This window comes from Mauremys reevesii, linkage group 10 (genome assembly GCF_016161935.1).
Source record: "Mauremys reevesii isolate NIE-2019 linkage group 10, ASM1616193v1, whole genome shotgun sequence".
NCBI lineage: Eukaryota > Metazoa > Chordata > Testudines > Geoemydidae > Mauremys > Mauremys reevesii.
Genome location: NC_052632.1, coordinates 60,937,424 through 60,962,701, shown reverse-complemented (window position 1 = coordinate 60,962,701; position 25,278 = coordinate 60,937,424). Strand labels below are relative to the sequence as shown.

At 45.3% G+C, this 25,278-nt stretch overlaps 1 protein-coding gene across 13 annotated transcripts in view; it reads right to left on the bottom strand.

The window, feature by feature from the left end:
• LOC120374096 (transmembrane protein 104-like) overlaps positions 1-20,735 on the bottom strand; it is a 91,459-nt gene extending 70,724 nt beyond the window's left edge. Inside the window, exons 1-8 of one of the 13 annotated variants that reach the window (XM_039493333.1) lie at positions 20,598-20,734; positions 17,375-17,556; positions 17,194-17,274; positions 16,569-16,619; positions 13,168-13,289; positions 6,418-6,505; positions 3,904-3,984; positions 1,605-1,725 (exon numbers count right to left, since the gene is read on the bottom strand). In XM_039493333.1, the coding sequence (XP_039349267.1) occupies positions 1,605-1,725; positions 3,904-3,984; positions 6,418-6,505; positions 13,168-13,289; positions 16,569-16,601 (445 nt within the window). In that variant the 5' untranslated portion in view covers positions 16,602-16,619; positions 17,194-17,274; positions 17,375-17,556; positions 20,598-20,734. Of the gene's footprint in view, positions 1-1,604; positions 1,726-3,903; positions 3,985-4,451; positions 5,113-6,417; positions 6,506-13,167; positions 13,290-16,568; positions 16,620-17,193; positions 17,275-17,323; positions 17,557-18,266; positions 18,296-20,597 lie in introns of those variants that run through there. The other 12 variants (XM_039493330.1, XM_039493331.1, XM_039493329.1 and 9 more) reach the window with 12 other exon arrangements.
• Between the last annotated feature and the right edge of the window lie 4,543 nt (positions 20,736-25,278).

The window sequence follows — 25,278 nt, the reverse complement described above, 5'->3', positions numbered from 1 at the left end:
CAAATAAAATAACATTTTAAATTACTCAGACTTTCACACATGAAAGTCATACAGTTTTGCTAATCGTTGTCCTGGACCTGGCTGGGTACTTTGGGAAGTATTTGCTTCTGATTGTCCTGACATTTTATTGACTGCTTAGTAAATATTTTATTTGCCCTTCAAGTCTTTTTTTTAATGGGTAAGTAAAAGAAATCCTGAGCTGTAATCTAACCCCATTGTGCCACTTTGGCACAGGAAAAAAGTGAGAAAGCACATAGATCTTCCTAGCTGATTCCCTTACTGTCATTTATAAAGCTCTACATCACTTTGGCAATGTAGAGGCCTTAAAACGTTTATAGGTTTCATGCTGCTGGGTGAATTGACTGAGATTGGGAAAAGTTAACTAATATTAGAACATTAACACTGTTACTATGCAGGCAGGCTTAAAAAATGAGATCAATTAACTAGCAGGCAGAGTGCTACATTTCTGCATCAGGAACAGAGCCTTCCTCCTGTATAATAAAAAGACCTATCCCTCCCCACCCCTGGCGAGCCACCCTCTGACAGTGATCAACCCCTCTCCCTCTGCAGTGATTTGCATCTCTGAGGCTGCTCCAGGCACGCTGGAACAGACGCGCTGCCTGGACTGCTGGGAAAGAGATGCATGTCCCCCCACAGATTTATTTTGCATTTTTCTGCATGGGGGGCACAGAAATTTGCAGACAGACAATCTGAACTCTGCGCCCCTGCAGGGGTGCAGAATTCTGTCAGGAGTACCACTAGGTTGCGTTTTATTTTTTACATATTTTTTGGACCGTTCACAAAGACTCTTGGGGGGAGGATTACTTTAGATACTGGAACAGCCACTAAGTCCCATGGTGATTTAGTCACAGGGAGAGACCATAGTGCATCATGGGAGATATACTGCAGTCATGGAGCAAGGCCAATATGGGTGAAGGAGAGCATAAGAGACCTAAAACTACAAACCCCACAAGGCACCATGGCAGCTCAGACACCGAGATTGATGTTGATCCAAAATAAAACACTGACATTTGCAAATCAAATATTTTCAGAATCCTTCATCCTCAAAAAGTTTTTCTGTTTTCTCCCAATCTGGATGTACCACTTCAAAATGGCAAAACAACAGACTTTCCCACAGGATGGAAATTCCATTTTTCAATCAGCTCGCCCCAGAACATATGCTCATGAGACACCACCTAGGAATGTTACAAAACCTTGATGAAAGACCCGTGAAGCGAGGGAACCAATGGAAACATATCCAACAAGAAAGTTTGGAACTTCTAGGACATTGCAGCCGAGTAAGTTTAGAGGATTGTGGAAAGAATTCAGCTTCAGAAACTGGCTTGGTTTGGGTCCAGAAAGTGCTTTGTATGGTATTTCACTGACAAAAACTTTCAAGAAATGCAATTACTTGTACCCACAATTCCCAATTCTGGTTACATTTGTAAAGTGCTCTGCTGAACGCACTGGTAACAGACTAAGCTGCCACAACCTCATCCAGCTCCATCCTGCGAAGGTGGACATAGAGAGAATAACTCTGAAAGTTTCCCAGAAAATCAGTTCCAAAGCAAAATAGGAAGGCAAAACACAGCCAGGAAACCTACCCGTACTGAAGTACATCTTGGTCAGGTCAGTCAGAGAGAGCAGCTCATTTATCTCAAACACACTTGGCTTTGGATCATCTGGCAGGCAATAGCAGCAGCAAATGTGCTTTGATGAGGATTCCTTCAAGAGAACATAAAAGGGACAGAACCATTTTCTGGTCATGTGAACTCTATGTAACACACTGGCAAAGCAAGTATTGCATTCCACTAGACGACAACAACTTACTATTTATAAAAGACCAGGGAGATACTCTTTTAGCTCAAGTGGTAAAAGTTTGTTGTTGTGGTGTTGAAGATTCTCAGTTCAAATCCTGCTGGCAACCCATGTGAGATGGGAGAGGGGTTGTTACATGTACACTAAACATGAGCATATAACCCTCAACTGGGCTTGGAATTGGACACTGCTGTGGGTGCAGAGTTCAGAGCTGGCCTTAGTATTTTTGACTGGCACTGCAAAACAACAGACTGGGCCTGAAAAAACCCTCCCCAGACATAACAGTGTTTTATCGCACTACTCTGCACAGAGCAGGCCTAGGGATTCTGGGAAGTGTTCCTTAGCAAGATGATTCTTTGGGGATATATCCCAAACTTAACTGAGGGGAGCATGTGTGAGGAGAAATCTTTGGAGGTCTCACCTCCAAGGATCCTAAGGCACCATAGGCTTGGCAGGGCCCAAATACTGCCTCCAACAGAATTTAAAGACATTTATAGCACAAAAGGGCCCTTTTCACGGCTAATTTCAGTATGACTAACAGGATGCTTTCAATGTCAAAAACTTGCTGATTCAGCACTTTCTCTTCCCAGCTGCAGCAGCTGTTCATTGACTCTACAAACAAGCCTGCTTTCCAGACACTAGTCAGGTCCTGGTGTCAGTTTCCATTGCAGCTGGAGGCAGCAGACTAGTCCAATTAAATCGGATTCATATTGTTATCATAGAGGAGGTTACTTAATGGGGCTCCTACATCACTCAAGGGACCTCTATGTACTTTACATTCCGTACTCAGAAGGCCTCTGTAGTGAATCACTCACTTTTTAATTTCTCTTGTTACTAGCCAAATAGTTTCCTCTTAAGTCATGATATAATCACATAATAATATACACCCTATATATGTATGTATACACACACACACCAGATTTTTTGACCTTCAGGTTATTATATACAGTTTCTATAACAGTAATATATATTTATTGTATACACATAATATATATTTGTACAATATGTGTGTTGTATACCATAATATAGTCATATAATAATACACACCCTTGGAATAAAAAATAAAATTATTCATTCTCCCTGTAGAATTGATAATTCCACAGGCTCACCAGCCCTATAGGAAAATGTATCTGAAATTAGAAGCATTTTATTATGTCCTGCATAACTGATGGATTTGAGTCAATTCCTAATATTCAGATTTACCAGTTGGCTCTCAAAAGCTAAATTCACGTGATTAGTAGGTAAGACTAAAAGGCATGGTTCAATGTCTATTGAAATCACTAGGAGTCTTTCCACTGACTTCAGATCAGGTTGAGATTCCATATGACTTCAAGATGATAATACAGCAGTACTAGCTAGATTCTTCTCTATACTTTGAGTTATATTTGGTTCAAAGTAGAGCTGGTCCAAAATTTTCAACAAAACTTTTTTGGTCCACAAAAAATATATATATTATAATAATTTCCAAAATGTATTGTTTCATGGAAACTTTCTTCACGTCCAGGATGGAATTGCTGGCCTCATAGACAGAGAGACTCACCCTAGAATAGCAAATAGCCCAGTGGTTAGAACACTCATCTAGGATGTCAGAGACCAGATCAGGTACAGCAGGAGTTTGTGAGGTGCCCTAACCATTTAGCTATTGACTATTCTGGCGGTATCTTCACATTTTTGAAAGGTCTCATTTGCATAGGAACAGAACAGCCATCCCTGGTTCAAAGGTCGTGTAAGAGGTCACACTGTTTAGGTTCAGAATTCTACATCAGAATCCAAATTCAAAGACAAAACAGATACAAGTAAAATTGTGTGGGCTCACCACATCCATCAGAAGTTGGAGACATGGCACCAATTCTTCCTCCTGTATGCTATGGTGGAATAGAAACATCTACTTACCAGCTGGGAAGCAGGATCGATAGGCTCTGAACCTCTCAGTGCTCTCAGCTAAAAGGATGGTAGCTCTGGTGAGATGTTTGATAATAGAGAGGATCCATGGAGCTATAATGAAGGATAAGGGATGCCCTACCCTTACCCTTTCAAGCAAAAGAATCCTATCCAAAGAAAAATTCTTACTGAAGGGAAACTTACTGAAAGAAGGGCCTTTGACTGGGTGGACTCTTCTCCTCTCTTTGCAGACATGGGAATATTTTCTTTCAATATAATTTCATTCTAAAAATGCAAAGGGGAAAGTCAGTGGAGCTTTGCAGAGCCATAAATATAGTAAAAATTAAGGCCAAGTCCTCAGCCGGTGTAAATCAATATAGCTACACTGATGTCCACATTCCACAGAAGAGCTGATTCATATGTGTTGAGTATGGCGCTACAGGTGATTGCAATATTCAATACAGCTATAATCTTAAGTATTCAGAATTATACATCCACTGTTACATAGTGTCATCTGTGTGTGATTAAACCTTCTCACTGCTTGTAAAGTGAAATAGTACAACATCCAGTCATTATGTGTAGATTTAATTTGTAAAAAACAATATGGAAAAAAGCATGTAAGACAAGTGTATGGGTCAAACTAGCCTATGAACATGCTGGAACTTTACATAATTTTTTAAAGAGAGTTTGGTCTGTAGTTTGCTATTTTAGCCAAGAATTTACTTTCGAAATATTGAAGTTTGTGTACATACATCTAAGAAATCAAGGGCCTAAATCCAAAGCTCAGTGTAGTCAATGCGTGTCTTGCCAATGGTTTCAATGGGCTATGGCTCATGCCCTAAAACCAGACCTACACTCATTAAAGTCAACAGAGAGACTCCTATCAACTTCAGTGGGCTTGGATCAGGCTCCATAGGAACAGTACCTATACTACAGAACAAAATTATCAATATAGCATAGAACAGATCTGTACAATAAGCCATTATATAGGCAACACACAAGGCACATGTGCTGAATGATGCATCTCCTACACTTTCATGAAACCTTTACGCCTTCTGTTTGTTTTCTTGCTGGGGGAGCAGAGGGAGAAGGCTAGGTAGGGTGCAGTGACTTGCTACAATAGCCACATACATGGTTAAGTTAAGGAAGAGCTCATCAGCCCCAAGTTTTGCCATTAACTCTGAGCGCTCTTGCTTTTTTGGCTCTAAGTCAGACTTTTAACATTAGGTTAATGGGCTTTTTTGTAGTTTAATGAAATGATGAATGGGAATGTTACTGAATACGATATCTTTTGAACTACATGAAATACTCCATACAAGCCAAGATGGGGCTACTAAAGCAGTAACTATTTTAGGGTAGGTCTATACTTACCTGCCGGGTCGACGCGTAGCGTTCGACTTCTCGGAGTTCGAACTATCTAATCTAGACGCGATAGTTCGAACTCCGAACGCGCTCCCGTCAACTCCGGAACTCCACCACCGCGAACGGCGGTGGTGGAGTCGACGGGGGAGCCGCGGACTTCGATCCCGCGGCGTCTGGACAGGTAAGAAGTTCGAACTAAGGTAGTTTGACTTCAGCTACGCTATTCGCATAGCTGAAGTCGCGTACCTTAGTTCGACCCCCCACCCTAGTGTAGACCAGGCCTTAGAGAAGCACAAATCATCCAGACAAACTCGCTCCAAGCGTTGCATAGGAATAAAAAAGCAACTTTGCTCTGCTCTGTTATTCACAAAGTCCACATGCAGTGACCGGAGACTTTCATGTTACATTAATACAAGCAGAAGTCACAGGCCCCGTACCTATGGTTAGAGAAAAGAGTTAGACTAAAAGCTTTGGGGACAAAGAAATTTTGGCATTTTAATTAAAATAACTCTGCCAGCTTTGACATGCTGTTTGTCCTCTACTCCAGCAAACACCTCCCTGTGCTGCCTTTATGCATGAAGCACTCTGCCTGAACTTGTCCACAAGGTCACCATGCTCTCCTTATTCAAATCCCACCGACAGCAACTAGCCAGCTGCAAAAGGCAAGATTACAAGGTAATTCAGTCTACATATTACAGACACATTTTATAAGTGTGAGTGTAGATCATATCAATACATACATACCCACACAGCAGATTTGTTGACCTCCGGGTTACATTGTGAATGTGGTTATTTATTGTTTGCATTACAGCAGCACCTAAGGCAGGAACTGTACAATCATAGCAAGTAACAGTTCCTGCCCCCAAGAGTTTATGATCTAAATAGACAAGACAAACAAAGGATGGGAGAAAAGAAGTGTTATCACCCTCACTGTACAGGTATGGAATTGAGGCCAGAGGGAGGAGGTCACACAGTGCCCAAGGTCACACAATGGAGAAGAGCCCAGATCTCTTGAATTGAGTTCCAGGGAAGTAACCGCTACCTTTGGGAATCTGTCCTGGGTACAGCTGATCAAAGAAATTGAGAAAGTTTCTATGATAATTTTTGACTGAAATTTTAAAAATCATATTTGCAGTAGACCCCGAAGGTCAACAAATCTGGACAATGACAGAGGCAGAGAAGCAAAGGTGCAGAGTCAAAGAACCTTCCTTAAAAGGCCCTGCCCCCATTCCTGCCTAAACCTGGAGGTTACTTGCTTGCGCACCACTGCTCATAAATGGAGAGAGGCACTAATTTAATCTCAGGGATAATACTTTAAAACTGTAAAAAAAACCAAAAAAAAACAAAGAGATTCACCTCCTTGTGGCTGTCATTACTCCTGTCCCAAACAACTCTTGCATTTGCAGAGGACATTACTTCAATCAGGAAGGTCACAGTTATGTAACTAAGGGAAAAATGCAAGAGACATTGATTCTGGAATATTGCATGCTTGCTTCATTCTTAACAAGATACTGCAAAAAATAGCCCTAATTCATTTATCTCACTCAGACTTTTAACTGAGATGGGACAATGAGGAGAAGTTTAGATCTGGATCTGAATTAATTTAGCCTGGAATTTGGGTTTCTAGGTAAAATTGTGTCTGGATTTTAAGAACTGATTCTTCTCATTTTATCAGTGCAACTCCATTGTTTTCAGTCGATTGTAGTCGAGTGTAAATGAGAGGAGAAACAGGACCATCATTTGGATTTGACTCCCTGAAATCCCTTCAGCTATTTTTTTTTACATGTCAGCTGAATCTGAACTGGAAATAGAAAAGAGGCCCTCTTCCTCTTATAGCTTTGATTGGAACCAGACCCATTAGGGCGGGTTAGAACCCAGGGATTTTTACCTCAACCTGCCTTTCCTTTTCCCCAACTATACCCCCTGAAACTCAAATGGGATCAGACTGGAGGATCTGGCTTTATCTCATATCTAGTCTAAGTTTTTCCTTTGAGCCCGTGTTTGTACTAACGATCACTAGAGAAAGGACTATGCAGCATATGTATGGAGCAAAGCGTGTTTTGTACAGTAAGACATGTGGGCATGTCCCTGTTGCTGCTGAGCAGCCATTTTGCGTCTATTTCTGCAGACGCACAGGGTGCTGTGACTCATACTTGCTGCGTGCACAGACCATAGCCTGTGGCTGAACCAGTCCTTTTCAATGGTCTTAACTAATATATCGCACAAGATATGTCAAGCCTCATAGTTCTTTCATTTGCATTACAATAGCGTCTACAGGCCCCAAATGAGATTCAGGCCCCATTGTGCTAGGTGCTGTATACACACAAAGCAAGAGACCACTCATAACCCAAAGAGTTTGTGCTCTAAATAGACAAGACAGAGGGTGGGTGGAGTAAGGAAGGCACAGAAGAGGGAAAGTGACTTGCTCATGATCACACAGCAAGTCAGTGGCAAAACCAGGAACTGAATCCTCCTCAGAATAAAATATTATAAGAACAGAAAATGTTGTTCCATTCGTGTAGCCTGAATACTATCGTACGATCTGGAATGGGATGAGTGAATACACACTTCCTGAACTGCACTCAGTCACACACTTTTAAACACCTCTGGAAATTAGCCTGGCAAATTCTGAAGCTGTTGGGCTTTTGCTGTATGTGGGTCTGTTTTCTCTCATTTCCACCTCTAGATGGCAGTAGGGTTTAAGGATTTTTTTTATTGTTTTTTTTAAAAACCACTGAGGTTCAAATGCATAGGAGGACCAGAAATTCCTATGTAATCTCGATACCTAACTCAGATCTGAGATCCAGTGTCAATCTCCACCTATTTTTGTCTAAAGTTTGAAAAGAGCAGTTCTTGTTCCTCCACAACACATGCTGCTTAGAACACATTGCAAGGTGACTATGACACTAATTATGTTTATGCAAAATTTACTTGGCGATCAGAAAGATCTTAACATGAGCTTTACAAATAAAGCCTAGAAGCCTGAACAAAAAATTCTGGCCATGGCCAAAAGCATAGTATTCCTTTCAATTTTATTTTTACAGCTTGGCTTATTTACAAAGCCAGTGGCTTACATAGGCGGCAGGTTTGTATAATTTTTGGTGGGGCCCAAAATGGTGGTGCCCCCCCGCTCCCGCCCTGTAAGCCGATATAAAATGAAGCTACAACGCGTCAGCGCCACAAGATTACAAGGGTCAATTAAAAGTGGAAAGTCAGAAGCAGCACTTGCCTACTTCAATATACAGTATTATATTTTGTTGCACCTGTTGTGATGAAGTGGGAATGTTCTTAATATTTTCTCTGAATACTGTGTGGGTGCCTCAGTTTCCCCTGCAAGATGCCAACTGAAGGTGTTGGGGACAAAGAGATCAGGTGGCCTCCTTGTCCGGAAGAGACACAGAGGCCAGAGGAGGGAGTGTCAGTTTGGAGCTGGCTGGGGAAATGGGGAGAGACCCAGAACTTGGTTCTGGGCTCCCCACCCCGCAAGATGGACCTGACAGAGGGGTTCTGTTTTCTGTACCAATAAGCTCTGTTTAAACTGTGTTCCCGTCATCTAATAAACCTTCTGTTTTACAGTCTGACTGAGAGTCACATCTGACTGCGGAGTTGGGGTGCAGGGACCTCTGGCTGCCCCAGGACCCCGCCTGGGCAGACTCACTGCAGAAAGTGCATGGTGTGGAAGGGCATGCTGAATGCTCTGAGGTCAGACCCAGGAAGGTGTAAGCTTCTTGCCCTGGAGACAGTCTGCTCAGAGAGGAGGCTCCCCCAGAGTCCTGACTGGCTTTGAAGGAGTGGTTCCAGAGCATCCCAGCATCCCCTTCCACCCCATGCACTTCCCAGAAGTCCGCACAGGCACTAACACTCCCTCCTCTGGCCTTTGTCAAGAAGGCTAACAACATTTTGGGCTGTATAAGTAGGGGCATTGCCAGCAGATCGAGGGACATGATCATTCTCCTCTATTCAACATTGGTGAGGCCTCATCTAGGGTACTATGTGCAGTTTTGGGCCCCACATTGCAAGAAGGATGTGGAAAAATTGGAAAATCCAGTGGAGGGCAACAAAAATGATTAGGGGGCTGGAGCACATGACTTCTGAGGAGAGGCTGAGGGAACTGGGATGGTTTAGTCTGCAGAAGAGAAGAATGAGGGAGGATTTGATAGCTGCTTTCAACTACCTGATAGGGGGTTACAAAGAGGATGGATCTAGACTGTTCTCAGTGGTAGCAGAGGACAGAACAAGGAGTAATGGTCTCAAGTTGCAGTGGGGGAGGTTGGATATTAAGAAAAACTTTTTCACTAGGAGGATGGTGAAACACTGGAATGGGTTACCTAGGGAGGTGGTGGAATCTCCTTCCTTAGAGGTTTTTAAGGCCCGGCTTGACAAAGCCCTGGCTGGGATGATTTAGTTGGGAAATGGTCCTGCTTTGAGCATGAGGTTGGACTAGATGACCTCCTGAGGCTCCTTCCAACCCTGATATTCTATGATACTCTAAACTGACCACCAAATTTAAGTTGCGTGTTTTTCCCATCAGGTGAGGACTCTGGGGCAGGGCTGGGGATAAGGAACTTGGGGTGCAGACAGGCTGCCCCAGGGCTAGGGCCAAAGAGGACTCCCCTCCACCCTCCCTGGCAGCAGCAAGCTCCAGGGGAGGGACCCCTCCTCTCCCCCGCAGTTCACTGCACATGCTCCTAGGTCCCTCTCAGGTCCAGAAAGCCCACTCTCCTCCCCTATGGTGGGTACCGAGGGGGGAGGTTGCCATCACGTGTGGCCTCCCCTGCTGCCACCCCTCACCATAGCCTCACTGGGGATGGGGCTGCCCCTTGCCCAGCATGGTGCAGGAGTGGGGACTGCGGGGTGGTAGCTGGGGAGGGGCACAGTACCACAAAATTCACCTAAGCCCCAGCTGCACAGGTCTAGGAAGCTCCCCTCCCCAGTGGTGTAGCCAGGTTCTAACATCAGGGGGAGCGAACACGTAAAAAAAGATGCCAGCCAACATATCCAATTACTAATCAGGTAGTTCTATAACAGGTTTTAACAGGCTGCCCTGGACCCCATCACCCCCTGAAGCATAAGGTAGGGGTAGGCACCACCATGTTGTGCAACACTTGACAAAATTACTGGACTTAGTGATGGACAATGCGGGCAGGTGGGTATTATGTCATTCAATCATTCAACCCATAAAATTGCACACATTTTGCCTCAGTGAAATTAAATATCCAGAGAATTACTGGGCCTGTGATGATGACCAGGGCTTGCTCACCTGTGGCTCGGGCTCCCCCTCCCTGTGCTGTGGAGGCACAGCCAGGCAGGTCTGCATCTGCAGGCAGGCACCCTGCCTCATGTGCAGCTCCCGTGGGCCCTGATAGCCACTAGACTGGGAGCCTCCCGGCCAATGGAATGGGCTGGGCTGGGGGGGCGGAAGGCAAAGGGGGAGATTGTAGGGAGCTTTGGAGGAGAGGAGGCAGTGGGGGAGAGGAGCGGGCTGGCAAAAAGGGGAGGGCTCTCTGGAGAGGAGTGACGGGCACAGGGGTCATTGGGAGTCTCCTGAGGGGGCAGAGGGTTGTGTGGCTCTCTGTGGGGCAGGGGGCTGTGATGGGCAGAGCCAGCTGCAACCTGGGTCTGCTCTGCGGGGGGTGTTGCTATAGTCCCCTCAGGAAGCTCCCCCCATCCTGTGTATTTTATACCAGCCCCGGGGTGCCCATTGCTGCTCCTTTCCCTGCCCACGGCTCCATCTGTCTGTCCCCACAACCCCCCAGCTGTGTCCATCTGTCTGTCCTCACAACTCCCCTGGCTGTGTCCTTGTGTGTGTCTGTCCCACAACTCCCCTGGCTGTGTCCTTGTGTCTGTCTGTCCCACAACTCCCCTGGCTGTGTCCTGGTGTGTGTCTGTCCCACAACTCCCCTGGCTGTGTCCTTGTGTCTGTCTGTCCCACAACCCCCCAGCTGTGTCTGTTTGTCCCCACCAAACCCCCCTCCCCGGCTGTGTCTCTGTGTCTGGCTGCCCCCACAGCTCACCGGCTGAGTCTGTCTGACAGGCACAGACCCTGCTGCTGCTCTGCTCAGGGCTCAGACGCTGCCGGTGGCTCGCTCCCCCTCCCTGCTGTGGAGGCGCGGCCAGGCAGCTCCGGCACCGCCCCCGGCAGCTCCCATTGGCTGGGGTTCCCGGCCAATGGGCTGTGAGCCCAGTCGCTGCTGGAGCCTCTCCCGGGAGCTGCCGCTGCAGTGAGAGTGCCCGGCATTGCGACGCGGGGCACCCCCAAAGCACAGGGCCTGGGGCCCAAACATTGGTGGAGCTGGGCCCACCTTTAGGATTATTGGTGGGGCCTGGGCTCCACGGGCCCATAGAACTCGCCGCCTATGGACTGGCTTGACAGTCCTAGTTCTCCTCTCCCATTAAAAAAACCCAAGCCATCTATGAGATAACAGATGGAAAACAATTGATGGAACAGACACCATCTTTCTGTCATAAACATCCTTCCACCCACTATAGTGCTGACAATAGGCCTGTTAAAAAGATACTGTTGTTACCTAGGAGAGGAAGACTTGCCCAGTGGTCAGGGTCCTAGCATGGGATGCAGGAAACCTTGGTTCATTTTCCTGCTGTGCCACAGACATCCTGTGTGACCTTGGGCAAGTCCCTTGGAAGCTGTGCCTTGGTTTCCCTTCTGTAAAATGGGGATAACAGCCCTGCCTTCCAAGGGTGTTGTGAGGATAAATACATTAAGGACTGTGAGGCACTCAGATATGACAGTATACCTACCTTAGAGAGATTGATTGGAAGCTCTTTGTAATACGTTTATAAACATACAAACTTTATTCTAGGTTTGCACACTGCTTACCACCGGGGGGCACTGGCAGATAATAAACAGCACTAGTAATAATAATCCTATACTTCAGCATTCTGAAGGTACAGCAACACTGCTTCACAAGGTGGGCAATCAGAGCAGGACCTTTGCCAATAGCTTTGGTCAGTCTATAGCAGGGGTGGGCAAACTACGGCCTGTGGGCCACATCCGGCCCACCAGCCATTTTAATCCAGCCCTCAAGTTCCCACTGGGGAGCAGGATCTGGGGCTTGTCCCACTCCAGTGCTCCAGCCAGGAAGCAAGGTCGGGGGCCACTCCACGCAACTTTCGGAAGCAGAGGCATGGCCCCCCCTCCGGCTCCTATGCGTGAGGCAGCCGGGGGTCTCCACTTTGCACACTGCTGCCACCCCAAGCACCCCCTTGTAGCTCCCATTGGCCGGGAACCGCAGCCAATGGGAGTTGCAGGGGCGGTGCCTGTGGACAGGGCAGTGCGCAGAGCTACCAAGCTGCACACAGAGCTGCCGGGCCACGCCTCGCGTAGGAGCTGGAGTAGGGACATGCCGCTGCTTCCAGGAGCCACTTGAGGTAAGTGCCGCTCGGAGCCTGCACCCCTGAGCCTCTCCCCGTGCCCCAACCACCTGCCCCAGCCCATATCCCCCTCCCACCCTCCGAACCCCTTGGTCCCAGCTCAGAGCATCCTCCTACACCCTAAACTCCTCATCCCCTGCCCCACCCCAGATCCCGCACTCCCAATTTGAGCCCTCACCACCCCTCTCCCCCTGCACCATCCCAGAGCCCCCTCCCACACTGTGAACTTCTCTTTTCTGGCCCCACCCTGGAGCCCGCACCCCCAGCCAGAGCCCTCACCCCCTCCCGCACCCCAACCCCCTATTTGTGAGCATTCATGGCCCGCCATACAATTTCTATTCCCAGATGCGGCCGTTGGGCCAAAAAGCTTGCCCACCCTTGGCCCATAGTCTCAGGACTCAAGAGAAAAAGTAGAAAAAATAATTCTGATTTAATATTTCTATTACAATAGTGACCAAAAGTCCCAATCAGGATCAGGCCTGGCTATGCTAGGTGCTGTACAAACACAGAAGAGGTAATGGTCCCTGCTCCCAAGACTTACAACCTGAGAAAGGAATCTCACAATTACAGAATTATTCATATACATTTTATCAGACACCAACCACTTCATGTTACACAGCAAAGTTAGAAGGGTTGCAAAGTAGGCCTGGGTCCCAACTAAACCCTAGGATAGGAAGGAGAGATCATGTAAAAAGGTGTTTCTCTGTAGTTTACCTCATCACCATGGCAAGTACCAAGATAACACTGCTCGCCAGCCAGCCTGCATCAGCAAAGGCTTTGGGCAGGGCTAAGATTCCAACTCCGAACATTGAGTTAAATACATACATCATGCCGACCTAGAATAAAAGAGGTGGGCATAAGAATGAGCAGAGAATGCCTGAGGGGGGCAGGGGGGAAGGTGAGAGCCTGGAGACAACTACCCGAACACTGGGCCACAGAGTCATAGAATTTAAGGCCACAAGGGCCTACCAGAACATGCAGTTTGACTTCGGGTCTATCGCAGCCCACCAACACCGCCCAGCACCCACATGCTAACCCTAGCAACTGAAATTAGACCAAAATATTACAGGAGATAAATTATTATGTGCCATAGGTAGAGAATAGGTGAGACCAGATCAGCTCCTACGCGGAAAATTTCCACACAGTGATCAGGAATCTGCAAATTCTCATGCATGGTATGGCACAGAGATTGCGTATACTGTGTAAAGCAGTTTGACTATCTAAGCCCATGGGTCTCAGGGTCCTCACAGAGGCCCTGGACCTTTCCACAGCTTCCCCACTGGTCACCTCACCCACCCCAGCCTGCATAGCAACATCCTGAACATGCCTTCAACCCCAGAGAGGTTTCACACAGCTGGTGGAAGAACTAACGTAATGCTGACATGATCATTGTTTTACATGCTCATTCCACGTGGTCATTTCCGTGCATGACAACATGGACAGTAGTGGTAACCCCCCCAGCTCCACACCTCACAGGAATGTGGGGCAGTTGGTAGGAGGGCGGATGCTACACATCTGGAGCTCTTCCCCTTCCACACACTTCTTGTTCAGGGCACGATCTATTCTCATGGGAGACATTTTCCCTTATGCAGAGAACCAAGTCAAGGCCTACTCTCTACTTGCTCCCTGTGTAAGCCCTCAAAGTGGGACTTGCATGGTTCCCAGTCCTCTTGCAGCCCCTCTGCACAGAGGTGAATTTCATCCTCAGCAATTTTGATTGGTGCTCACGGACCTCTGCAAAGCCTCTCCCAGAAGTGGCTTCACAAAAGTCTTGAGTCACCATTATAGAAAGACCTTGACAAGCCTAGTCCTACAGGGAGCTGATTTAATTTATGCCTTCATGACTGATTTCTAGCTGAAGTAAACTCCTGTAGCAAACCAGAAATGGCTCAAATCATCCTGTGCTTTCTCTTTCAGCTGGGGACACACCACCACGTACTGTATGGTTCATGTGGTGTATGGTTGTACACCATATGTACTGTATGATTGACTGAACTCATTCACTCCCAGACAGTCCTTCTCTGCCTGCTCTCCCCTCCCTTGCCCCACTCCCAGACAAAATCTCAGCATCACCAATATAACTAGAGCTCATTATTAATAGAGCCACTAGCTTCTGAAATGTCTCTCTCTGAAAATGGCTTTGTGGGCCTTTATTCTCTCAATGATTCTACATCAGATTGGCTCCGTTCACAACTCAAAGGACAAACTATTTTTGTTGGGTTTTATTATTGTTGGCTTTTGTTTGTTTGCTTTAAACTGTCCAGCCTTGAAAACTCCACCTGAGATGAAAACCTCAGCTATGATTTTCTGCTTCTTATCTCCTCACCAGAAAGAAACAAAAATACGCAGTTTGTTTAAAAAGGGGGGAGGGGCCGATTCTCCTCCCACTTACGAAAGCAAAAATCAGGAGTAAGTTTTATTGTAGTCAATGGAGACACACCAGTGTAGACCTCGTGTGAAACAAGACTCGGGCACAAAGATTTTAAAAGGCTGAATTAGACACAAAGCAGTGCCGAGTATACTAGAGATAAGGCTTCTGCTTTTCAGTGTTTATTAATTTAATTTTTCCAAGGTGGTTTTTTTGGGTGGGAGGGGTTAGCAATTTTTTGTTTTCAGTAGGAGTCCAAAAATCAGGATTTTGGGGGGCTCTCTTTGTATATACAGTGATGAGTCATATATATTACTCATTACAGAAGTATATACCAAAATGAGTAAAGTGCACTAGGAAACATTGCAAGGAGATTAATGTAGTGGTTTTTGAAACAGCACGATGGAACCTGTAGTGGATTCCAGCAGGGTCCACATGGACCAATTAACATGCAAGGTATTAGTGCACTTTAGACATCACTCCCCCCCATAGTCCAATTACTGCTGTGTCAACAAGCTCCTTAGGAACAAAGTAACCATTTCTGGTGTTTATTGGATAAAACACTGATTTCTTTTCTTTATGGGTGTTTGTTGCTGTATCTGGGGTGCTTTATCCATATTCATCAGTTAAAACCTAAAATAATAAATCCTACTACAGAGAACGACCCTGCAAGGGCAGAGAGCTGGACACTTTTCAGCAGCCCCCTGCACCATTTCCTAGATTTTAAGGCCAGATGGGATCTTTATAATCATCTAGCCTGAGCTCTTGCGTAGCACAGGCCAGGGACTCCTGTCTGAGCTACTTCCATCACACAGGCCTAGCCCTCGGACTCTTTCCTTCTCCCTGGCTCTCATTCATGTCCCCCCCACACACACACACCCTTTCCCTGACTCCGCTGCACCAAGATTTTATGGCTCTGCTCCTAGAAGTTCACCTAGCTCTCCTATGCTCCTCTTCTCACTTACCTGAATAATATTACTGTCAGGATTATCAGGTGGCCAAATTAGGGGGCGGGGGAGTCTGTTAAAAGAACGACCCCGTTGCACAGTTCTCTGTGCCTCAGCGCAACCATTTATGTCAGAGGTGAGATTTCCACCCCCCGCTCTGGATCCTTTACACCATGTAAAAGGGCTGGGGCAGTGCCATAACTTAGACCGACCCTGGGAGCTCAAAGTCCTTAGGCCCCACAACGCCTGGGCAGGCTGCATATTCTATGCTGAGCATCTTGGAGGTCCAGCACAGAACCTCCCACAAGATCTGGACTGAGCATCAGAGAGGTTAAAAAAAACCAGCCAGTGGATTTGCCTTACACACTATGGGCCCTTTACAGCACTCCTGCAGCATAAAGAGAATTTCATGTAGATGAGAATCAGGCCCTACAGGGCTCATAAAACACAGAGGTCAATGACCTACCAGAACATCTTGCAAAAGCCCCCTTGCAAGTGCTGGGATCCCAGCTCACTTAAATCAAAGCACTGAGACTCAGTAGTGGGGTATACGACTATAAGCTGTATCAATCAATCATGCCTGCGGTGCACAAACAGCCACACAGCACTGGCTATTTAACAAGACTCCCAGTGTCTTGCCCTAGAATCTGTTGGGGTAACTAAGAATCCATTCTAGATATTGCAAAGATCAGTCTCTTCTATGGTTGTTCCAAAATCCTGGTCAGGAATAAGGCAGGGCTCTCACCAGGACACTACATCCACCTGTTCTGTAAAAAAGTCATTCTGAAAGAGCATTTTACCATCAGTGAATATTGACTTTCCACTCCCATCATTCACTTCTTGGTCATGTCCTGTAAAGAAACAAAGTCAAATGATGGGGACAATCATCTTATTAAATACCCCATGTACTATCAAAGTCCCATTTACTCTGTGGGAAGCTGGATCTAAATTCTACAGCAAGGCCCTGTGGTTAAGTGTCAGTCTGTTGGGGCAGACTGCAAGTTGTATGGCAGCTAATGGAAAATTCAAAGGGGAGGTACTAGAGAATTAAAACTAGGAAAGGAATAATCCTATCCGCATAAACAACACAAGAGATACTTTCTTCATGTGGCTAAGACATTAGGATGGGAACTCAGAAGTTCTGTGTGGGGGAGGTTTCTTGCACTACCACAGACCTTGTGTGGACAAGTCACTTAATCTGTGACCCAGATTTTTAAAGAAGCCTAATGTCTTGTTTTCAAAATGGATTTAAGCATTTAGGTGCCTAAATCTCATTGACTGTTGATATAATTTTGGCCCATAGTACCTAAATACCTTTTGAAATGAGACTTCAGTTCCTAAGTCAGTTAGGCATTGCAACACTAAGCACACCACCACCTAAACGCCTCAGTTCCCCATCTGTATAATGGAGGTAATAATACTTCCCTGCTTCACAAGTGTGTTGTGAAGATAAATTCCCTGAGGCTTCTGAAACATTCAGCTATGGCGGTGGCTGTAGACAAAGTCCTGTTTGAGATGGAGGTAAATCCAGTTTTTTGAAGAAAAGGGGACTCACTTGATTACAAATATAATCAGGAGAAGACTCTTCCTTTGAAGTTCAACCTACCTGAAACCAGAAAGTCAACAAGCTGGTCATTCACTGCACACATGTCCACAAAGATGGTCAACAAGCTGGTCATTCACTGCACACATGTCCACAAAGATGGTCAGCAGTGGAACAGATTTCTGCATGGGATTATACTGAGTCTTCGGGTTGCATGACAAAACTATCATTCTAAGGGATTTAAACTGAAAGGGCACAGACCGATTTTCATGTGTTTCATGTGCAGATTAACACAGGTTTGACAATAAAGCAAAACTTGTGAATCAAAAACAGTAAAAAAAAACTGCCCTTGCCCAGTGGAAAGGCATGTAAGCTGAAAGAGGCAGGCTAACCAGTCAAGTTAAACTCATGCCTGCTGCACAAGAAAGATGGCAGTGTAGAGATTTTCTTCTATGGTGTACAGTAAACATGCAAATATGGCAAATTTATTCCAGATTAGCAATTTCAATGTTTTAGAAGTAAGGAACTTGGACCCAATACTTCTATTCTACAGCACTGTTCAGTCAACAATCTTAAAGTTCATCAATTAAACCTCACAATTCCCATGAGATCAATGTTATCTCACTGCATTGATGGGTAAATCAAGGCACCTAAAAGTTACTACGCCATTTACACAAAACTACAGACCAGAATAAAAACCTAGGGTGAAACCTGGCCCCACTGAAGTCAATGACAAAACTCCCAGGGACTTCAGTAAGGTCAGGAGTTAGCCCTGGAATCCTGCTTTGACCATAACACCCCCCTTTTTTTTGGCACCATCTCTGCTTTCCCAGCTAGTTAAAATTGGAATCAGCATAGCATTTCTAAAACCTCAATATTCTGTGCCCCCTTTACAGTATTCTAAAAGAAACAAAGTTAAAAGAAGCAGAAACAATGTAAGAAAGAAATCACTCACAGCCCAAGCGTTCTCAGCATGAGTGCATTACACCAACACTGAGCATAGCGCGCTAGCAGTGACATCACTGCCCTAGCACATAGAGAAAGCACTATGAGGACCCTTGAACACTGCAAATTTCACAGTCACATGCATGCTTGATACATTTAACGGTTTGTTCTTCCTTTTCATAAGTTTTTTCCCCATAAACCCCCTTCACATCAATTATCAAAGGGGTAGCCATGTTAGTCTGGATCTGTAAAAGCAGCAAAGAGTCCTGTAGCACCTTATAGACTAACAGACGTATTGGACCATGAGCTTTCGTGGGTGAATACCCACTTCGTCGGATTCACCCACGAAAGCTCATGCTCCAATACGTCTGTTAGTCTATAAGGTGCCACAGGACTCTTTGCTTCACATCAATGGAGCTGCAGTCTGCACATCAATTGATAGAAGGGTAAATCCTCGTTTTCCCCAGCACCAAAATACTGTGAAACTTTGCAGTGTGAAAGAAGCCTTAGCTTGATCTAGATCCTCAGTTGGCATAGCTCCATTGACATCAATGGCTTACACTAGTTGAACATCTGGCGCAGCTTGACAAAGATTTTATTAGTGGTGTAGGTAGGCCTAGTTAGAGGTTGCCAACTGGCCTGCTCTGAGGGGCAGTTTATTCCCTTTAGAGATAACAAAGGGTCTGTTCAAGAGGATGGCCTCTGCACATTCCTTTGAGAGATACTTATTCACTCCCACTGTATTACTCTTCAAGTAATTTGGGAAAAGAGCAGATTATGGAATTAAAGCAACCAAGGTCACATTAACTCCTGTTTTCCCAGGTTTGGTCAATTATTGTGCTAATTAGGAGAGGACACTGCATTCAGCTAACCAGACTGGAATTCTAGAGACTTCTCATTGCACCAGGCATGAGCGCACACTTTATTTTTATCTTGCCCCAAAGCTATGCTTTGGCTCAACGAGAGAGAGAACAGAACTCAGGCCCTCCGATTCCCCTGTGCTGTAGGCCTCCGCTTGGCATGGCGCTTAAGCATGTTGTTTCATTAGCAATAAGTGATGCAGTTGGCGGGGTGTAGGAAAGATCTTTACTGTGCATGCGCAGAGACTGGTGTTGCAAGCTGATAGCTCTGTGTTTGGCTGCTTAGCAGCCTGGCCTAGCTGGCACTCCTGAGCCCGCCGATGGCACACTGAACTAGGCCCCTCTGGAAACGTGATGCTTTATTGTCCACTTTCACACTCACATGAGTGACTTCAAGCATGTGACTAGAGCTATTCATTTCAATAGCACTACTTGTGCTTAAAGGCAGGCATATGCTTCAGTGCTTGAGTCCGCAGACCATGTTTCCTCTCTCAAGTGTAAGCAATAGTTTGGATACTTTTTGGAACCACTTTCAGCTGCCAGGCTAGAAATACTGTGGGGAAAGGACTCATCATGTTGACTACACTTTCCAAACCTCAACCTGAGTTTTGCATTCAGTTTGGGGAATTTATTTTATCCAAGCTAGTTCACCCTTCTCTCTGGCTCACCAGTGGCAATCGCCACCTGCCTTGCATCACTTCTCAATGGTTAGAAGTTTCCTCAGTACTGAACCTGTCCTTGTGTCACACGCCAGTCTCATGATCTGACGCGCAGCTGTACAGCTGCAATTCCAGAAGAGAGTGGTGACCTCAGGCAAGTCACTTTCCCTCTCTTTGCCTGTTTCCTCTCCTGCCCTTGGTCTTGTCTGTTCAGTTTGTAAGGTCTTCAGGACAGGGCCCGTCTCTTACCCCGTGTTTGTACAGCACCTAGCATGAGGGGCCCTCAGTCTCAGCTGGGCTTCCAGGTGCTACAGTAATACAAATAATGCTGCAAGTGACTCTGGTGAGTGCTATTTGTAAATCTAAAGAGTCTGCAAGTGATAGGGTAAATCTCTCTCTATTCAGGAATGGTTGTAGCACAGTAAGATTGGACAAAACATCAAAAAGTTGGTGATAGCCTCCCAAATACACACACATACACATTGGTCAAAAGTTGTGCCCATCTGAGGACTGGTCAACTGAATGAGATTAGTTGGTGATGTCATCCAATAAGAACTGGGCTAGATGTCCGCAACACAAGAATCACCACCGTGATTAAAGTACCCCTTGATACCTCAGCAGAAAGCCCAAGGACTGATTAGTCCTGAAAACAGGTCGATACACTGCCACTTCCTATATATGTCTGTAGGAAAATACAAGGACTGCAGAATTTAGTGTAGGCAAGTCCAATACTTTTCTTAGACACTGAGCCAAAGATTCACATTGACTTTAAGAGGCATGGGTTCAAGCCCTAATTCACAGAAATACAGAAACAAGACTTACTTCACAAAGTTTTGGCCACCATACTGGCATGCTCAGGTGGCCTCTCTCCCCTCATCTGTGTATCCAGCCTTCTGGAGATGCAAGAAAATGCGATAACGGTGCTGTGAATTTCACTTTAAGAGACTTATTGGCAGCTGTTGCTGACTAAAAGTGTTCTGTACAGAATTAAGTGTCATAATCCAGGAGTTCCTAAATTCTAAATTCTATGCTATTTGTTTAGTCAATAAGACAAAATGGAGACATGAACTAATTTAGCAGGCATCTGGAACAAGACAAGTGGCTGACTGACAACATCCAGGTTCCTGCTGAGCTAGAATCTTTGGTACGCATTCAAGCTGATTTTTGACCTTTCCTTCAGAGTTCACCAAACACTTTCATGGAATTTCAGCTGTTCAAGTGCCCTTTAGAGATACAGGATCATATCAGCATGGTTCTGTTGACTTCAGATGGCGTTGCATTGATTTACACCAGCTGAGGATCTGGCTGGCCCAGTATATTTACATTTTGTGCACTATAAGCAACACCATCTTTCCTTTTACATGCTGTTCACCTAGCAGAGACGGAAGGAAGGAATCCAAAAGGTTCAGTAGCAGTCATCTGTAGAGATGGGGGCTCTTAAGATAGAAAGGGTACAGGAAGGCACAGAAAAAAAAATCTGAACCCTGACATTCCAACTGCAGGTCACCCAAAATTGTAAGAGAACATGTGTTGATAGGGGGAGCTGTTGAAGGCTTAAAGAGTTTATTTGGGATACTTGCAAGCAGGAGGGATATAGACCGTGCCCATGTGTGCCTTTGCCACACGGTCAATGTGATCCAGATGTGAATTAGGGCAAATACCCAGATTTACACAAATATGGAGACTCAACCCAGTTACATAGGATTTGGTTGACCGTAAGGAAAGAAGCAGCTAGAGGAACATGCCCACAAGAGAAGCTGCAGCAATTCTGACTGATTTAATGAGATTTGGCACAAGAGCAGGGTACTGAGATATCAGAGGAATGACAAATATGTTCAGGCTGGTAGCACCGGTAACTAAAACACAAGTCTTTAAATGCAACATAAACCAGTTTCCACTTACTGGGTCACCGGAGTGAGGCCCATAGAGATATTCTGTCCTCAAATGCCACTTTCAACCCACAGTAGGATTGCTCTTTCAAGCTCCCTAAACCTCCTTATTTCTGAATACAAGAGCAGCCCCTCTGGGGATCATAAGCCATTTGTCAAATAAAATAATCCCAGCCCAAGAAGCAATCAGAGCTCCAACAGCAATGCAGCAGAGCACCCTTCCAGCAGACAGATTAACAAGGTGAAACCCTGGGCCCATTGTGGTCAAGGCCAGAGTCACACCCATAGATTTTAAGGTCAAAAAGGATAGTTATGACAAGCTAGTCCAGTGTTTCTCAACATCCAGTCCGTGGACCAGTGCCAGTCCCTGACACAGTTTGGAATGCAGCAAGCTGGTCCCTGGTATCAAAAAGATTGAGAAACACTGATCTAGTCTGACATCCTGAAGGCCTAGGATTTCATCCATACCCCTTGGGGCCTGAGTCTTCACATCAGCCACCTGAGCTTTTGGGGGATATGAATCTAGGATCTCTGGCACCCTAAGCAAGTATACTCCTAGGCCAGCAGACATCTAGTCTGTAAAGTGATAATCCATCTTTGGGACCATCTGAGCACAAAGGCATCTGCTACCTCACCATTCTTATTTTTCACATCAGGAAAACTTCAGTAAGTTCACTTGATTCAGTAAGTTGCGAATAATGTTTCATTTATAATAGTTCTCTCAGCAATTCAGAAGGGTGCAGTTTAAATTGGTGGAATGACTCAGCAAACAAAAGAAAACAATGAAAGACTGAAGTATCTTCCTCAAGGGAGCATGCTGATACTAAGGAAGTTAAATAACTGAACAGAAAGACTCCCCCAGTTTGGGGCTCAGATCCTAGTGACCCCTAAGTGTGAAACCCAACCCTCCCAAAGGCAGCCAGCAATTTAAAAAAAAGTATGGATTGGATTAAAGGACTATAAAGTGGATAGAAAGCTGGCTAGATCATCGGGCTAGATCAGGGGTAGTGATCAATGGCTCGATGTCTAGTTGGCAGCCGGTATCAAGCAGGGTGTCCCAGGGGTCGGTCCTGAGGCCAGTTTTGTTCAACATCTTCATTAATGATCTGGATGATAGGATGGATTGCACCTTCAGCAAGTTCATGGATGGCACTAAGCTGGTGGGAGAGGTAGATACACTGGAGGGTTGGGATATGGTTCAGAGTCACCTAGACAAATTGGAGGATTGGGCCAAAAGAAATCTGAGGTTCAACAAGGATAAGTGCAGAGTCCTAGTCTTAGGATGGAAGAATTCCATGCACTGCTACAGGCTGGGGATCAACTGGCTAAGCAGCAGTTCTGCAGAAAAGGACCTGAGGATTACAGTGGACGAGAAGCTGGATATGAGTCAACAGTGTGCCCTTGTTGCCAGGAAGGCTAACGGCATATTGGGTTGCATTAGGAGTATTGCCAGCAGACTGAGGGAAGAGATTATTCCCCTCTATTCAGCACTCGTGAGGCCACATCTGGAGTATTGTGTTGAGTTTTGGGCTCTCCACCCCACTGCTGAAAGGATGTGGACAAATTGGAGCGTGTCCAGCAGAGGGCACTGAAAATGATTAGGGGGCTGGGGCACACGACTTATGAGGAGAGGCTGCGGGAACTGGGCTTACTGAGTCTGCAGAAGAGGAGAGTGAGAGGGGATTTGATAGCAGCATTCAGCTACCTGAACGGGGGTTCCAAAGAGGATGGATCTAGACTATTCTCAGTGGTACCAGATGACAGAACAAGGAGCAATGGTTTCAAGTTGCAGTGAGGGAAGTCTAGGTTGGATATTAGGAAACACTATTTCACTAGGAGGGTGGTGAAGTAATGGAATGGGTTATCTAGGGAGGTGGTGGAATCTCCATGCTTAGAGGTTTTTAAGGCCCAGCTTGACAAAGCCCTGGCTGGGATGATTTAGTTGAGGTTGGTCCTGCTTTGAGTAGGGAGTTGAACTAGATGACCTCCTGAGGTCTCTTCTAACCCTAATCTTCTATGATTCTGTTACATGATGGTGGTTCTTGACCTTTTCCATAACAGGACTTCTCTCCTATTCAGCAATAAGGAAAAAGCAACATCCCAATACCTATTTGTAACCACCAGAAAAAAAACCCCACTCTAATATGCTGCCCCCCGCATCCCTGACTCTCCTGATCAACTACACTTTTGGTGATCCCTAGCTCTTGTGTTATAAGTAGTAGTAAATAACGCATCCTTATTTACTTTCTCCACACAAGTAATGACTTTGTAGACCTCTATGATATCCCCCCTTAGTTGTCTCTTTTCCAAGCTGAAAAGCCTGTCTTATTAATCTCTCCTCCTATGGAAGCTGTTCCATACCCCTAATCATTTTTGTTGCCCTTTTCTGTGCCTTTTCCAATATATCTTTTTTGAGATGGGGCAACCACATCTGCATGCAATATTCAAGATGTGGGCGTATCATGTATTTATATAGAGGCAATACTATATTTCTATCTTAATATCTATCCCTTTCCTAATGATTCCCAACATTCTGCTCACTTTTTTTGACTACTGCTGCACATTGAGTGGATGTTTTCAGAGAACTTTCCACAAGGTCTCTTTCTTGAGTGGTAACAGCTAATTTAGACCCCCTCATTTTATATGTATAGTTGGGATTATGTTTTCCAATGTGCATTACTTTGCATTTATCAACATCGAATTTCATCTGCCATTTTGTTGCCTTGTCAGCCAGTTTTGTGACATCCCTTCGCAGTCTGCTTTGGACTTAAGTATCTTGAGTAGTTTTGTATCCTCTGCAAATTTTGCTAACCCAATGTTTACCCCTTTTTCCAGATCATTTATGAATATGTTGAACAGGACTGGTCCCAGGACAGACCCCTCAGGGAGAACACCACTATTTACCTTGCCCCATTGTGAAAATTGACCATTTATTCCTACCCTTTGTTTCCTATCTTTTAACCAGTTACTGATCCATGAGAGGACCTTCCCTCTTATTCCATGACAGCTTACTTTGCTAAAGAGCTTTTGGTGAGAGACCTTGTCAAAGGCTTTCTGAAAATCTAAGTACACTATACCCACTGGATCATCCTTATCCACATGCTTGTTGACTCCCTCAAAGAATTCTAGTAGATTGGTGAGGCATAATCTCCCTTTACAAAAACCATGTTAACTCTTCTCCAACAAATGGTGTTCATCTATGTGTGTGATAATTCTGTTCTTTACTATAGTTTCAACCAATTTGCCTGGTACTAACGTTAGGCTTACCTGCCTGTAATTTCTGGGACCTCCCCTGGAGCCTTTTTCAAAACTTTTGGGTGAATACCATCTGGTCCTGGTGACTTATTACTGTTTAATTTACCAACTGATTCTAAAACCTCCTCTAATGACGCCTCAATTTGGGACAGTTCTTTAGATTTGTCATCTAAAAAGAATGGCTCAGGTTTGGGAGTCTCCTCTCAAGATCCAGTGGATATAAGGAAACAGAGAGAGATACAGGACACACCTGCAGATGGCAGCTCAGCCCAACCTGTAAGAAAATCCAGCTTGTCCACAAAGAGGTCTCTAACTATCCAAGTCAGACAGGCAATCCTTGTGAAGATTTGATACTCAGA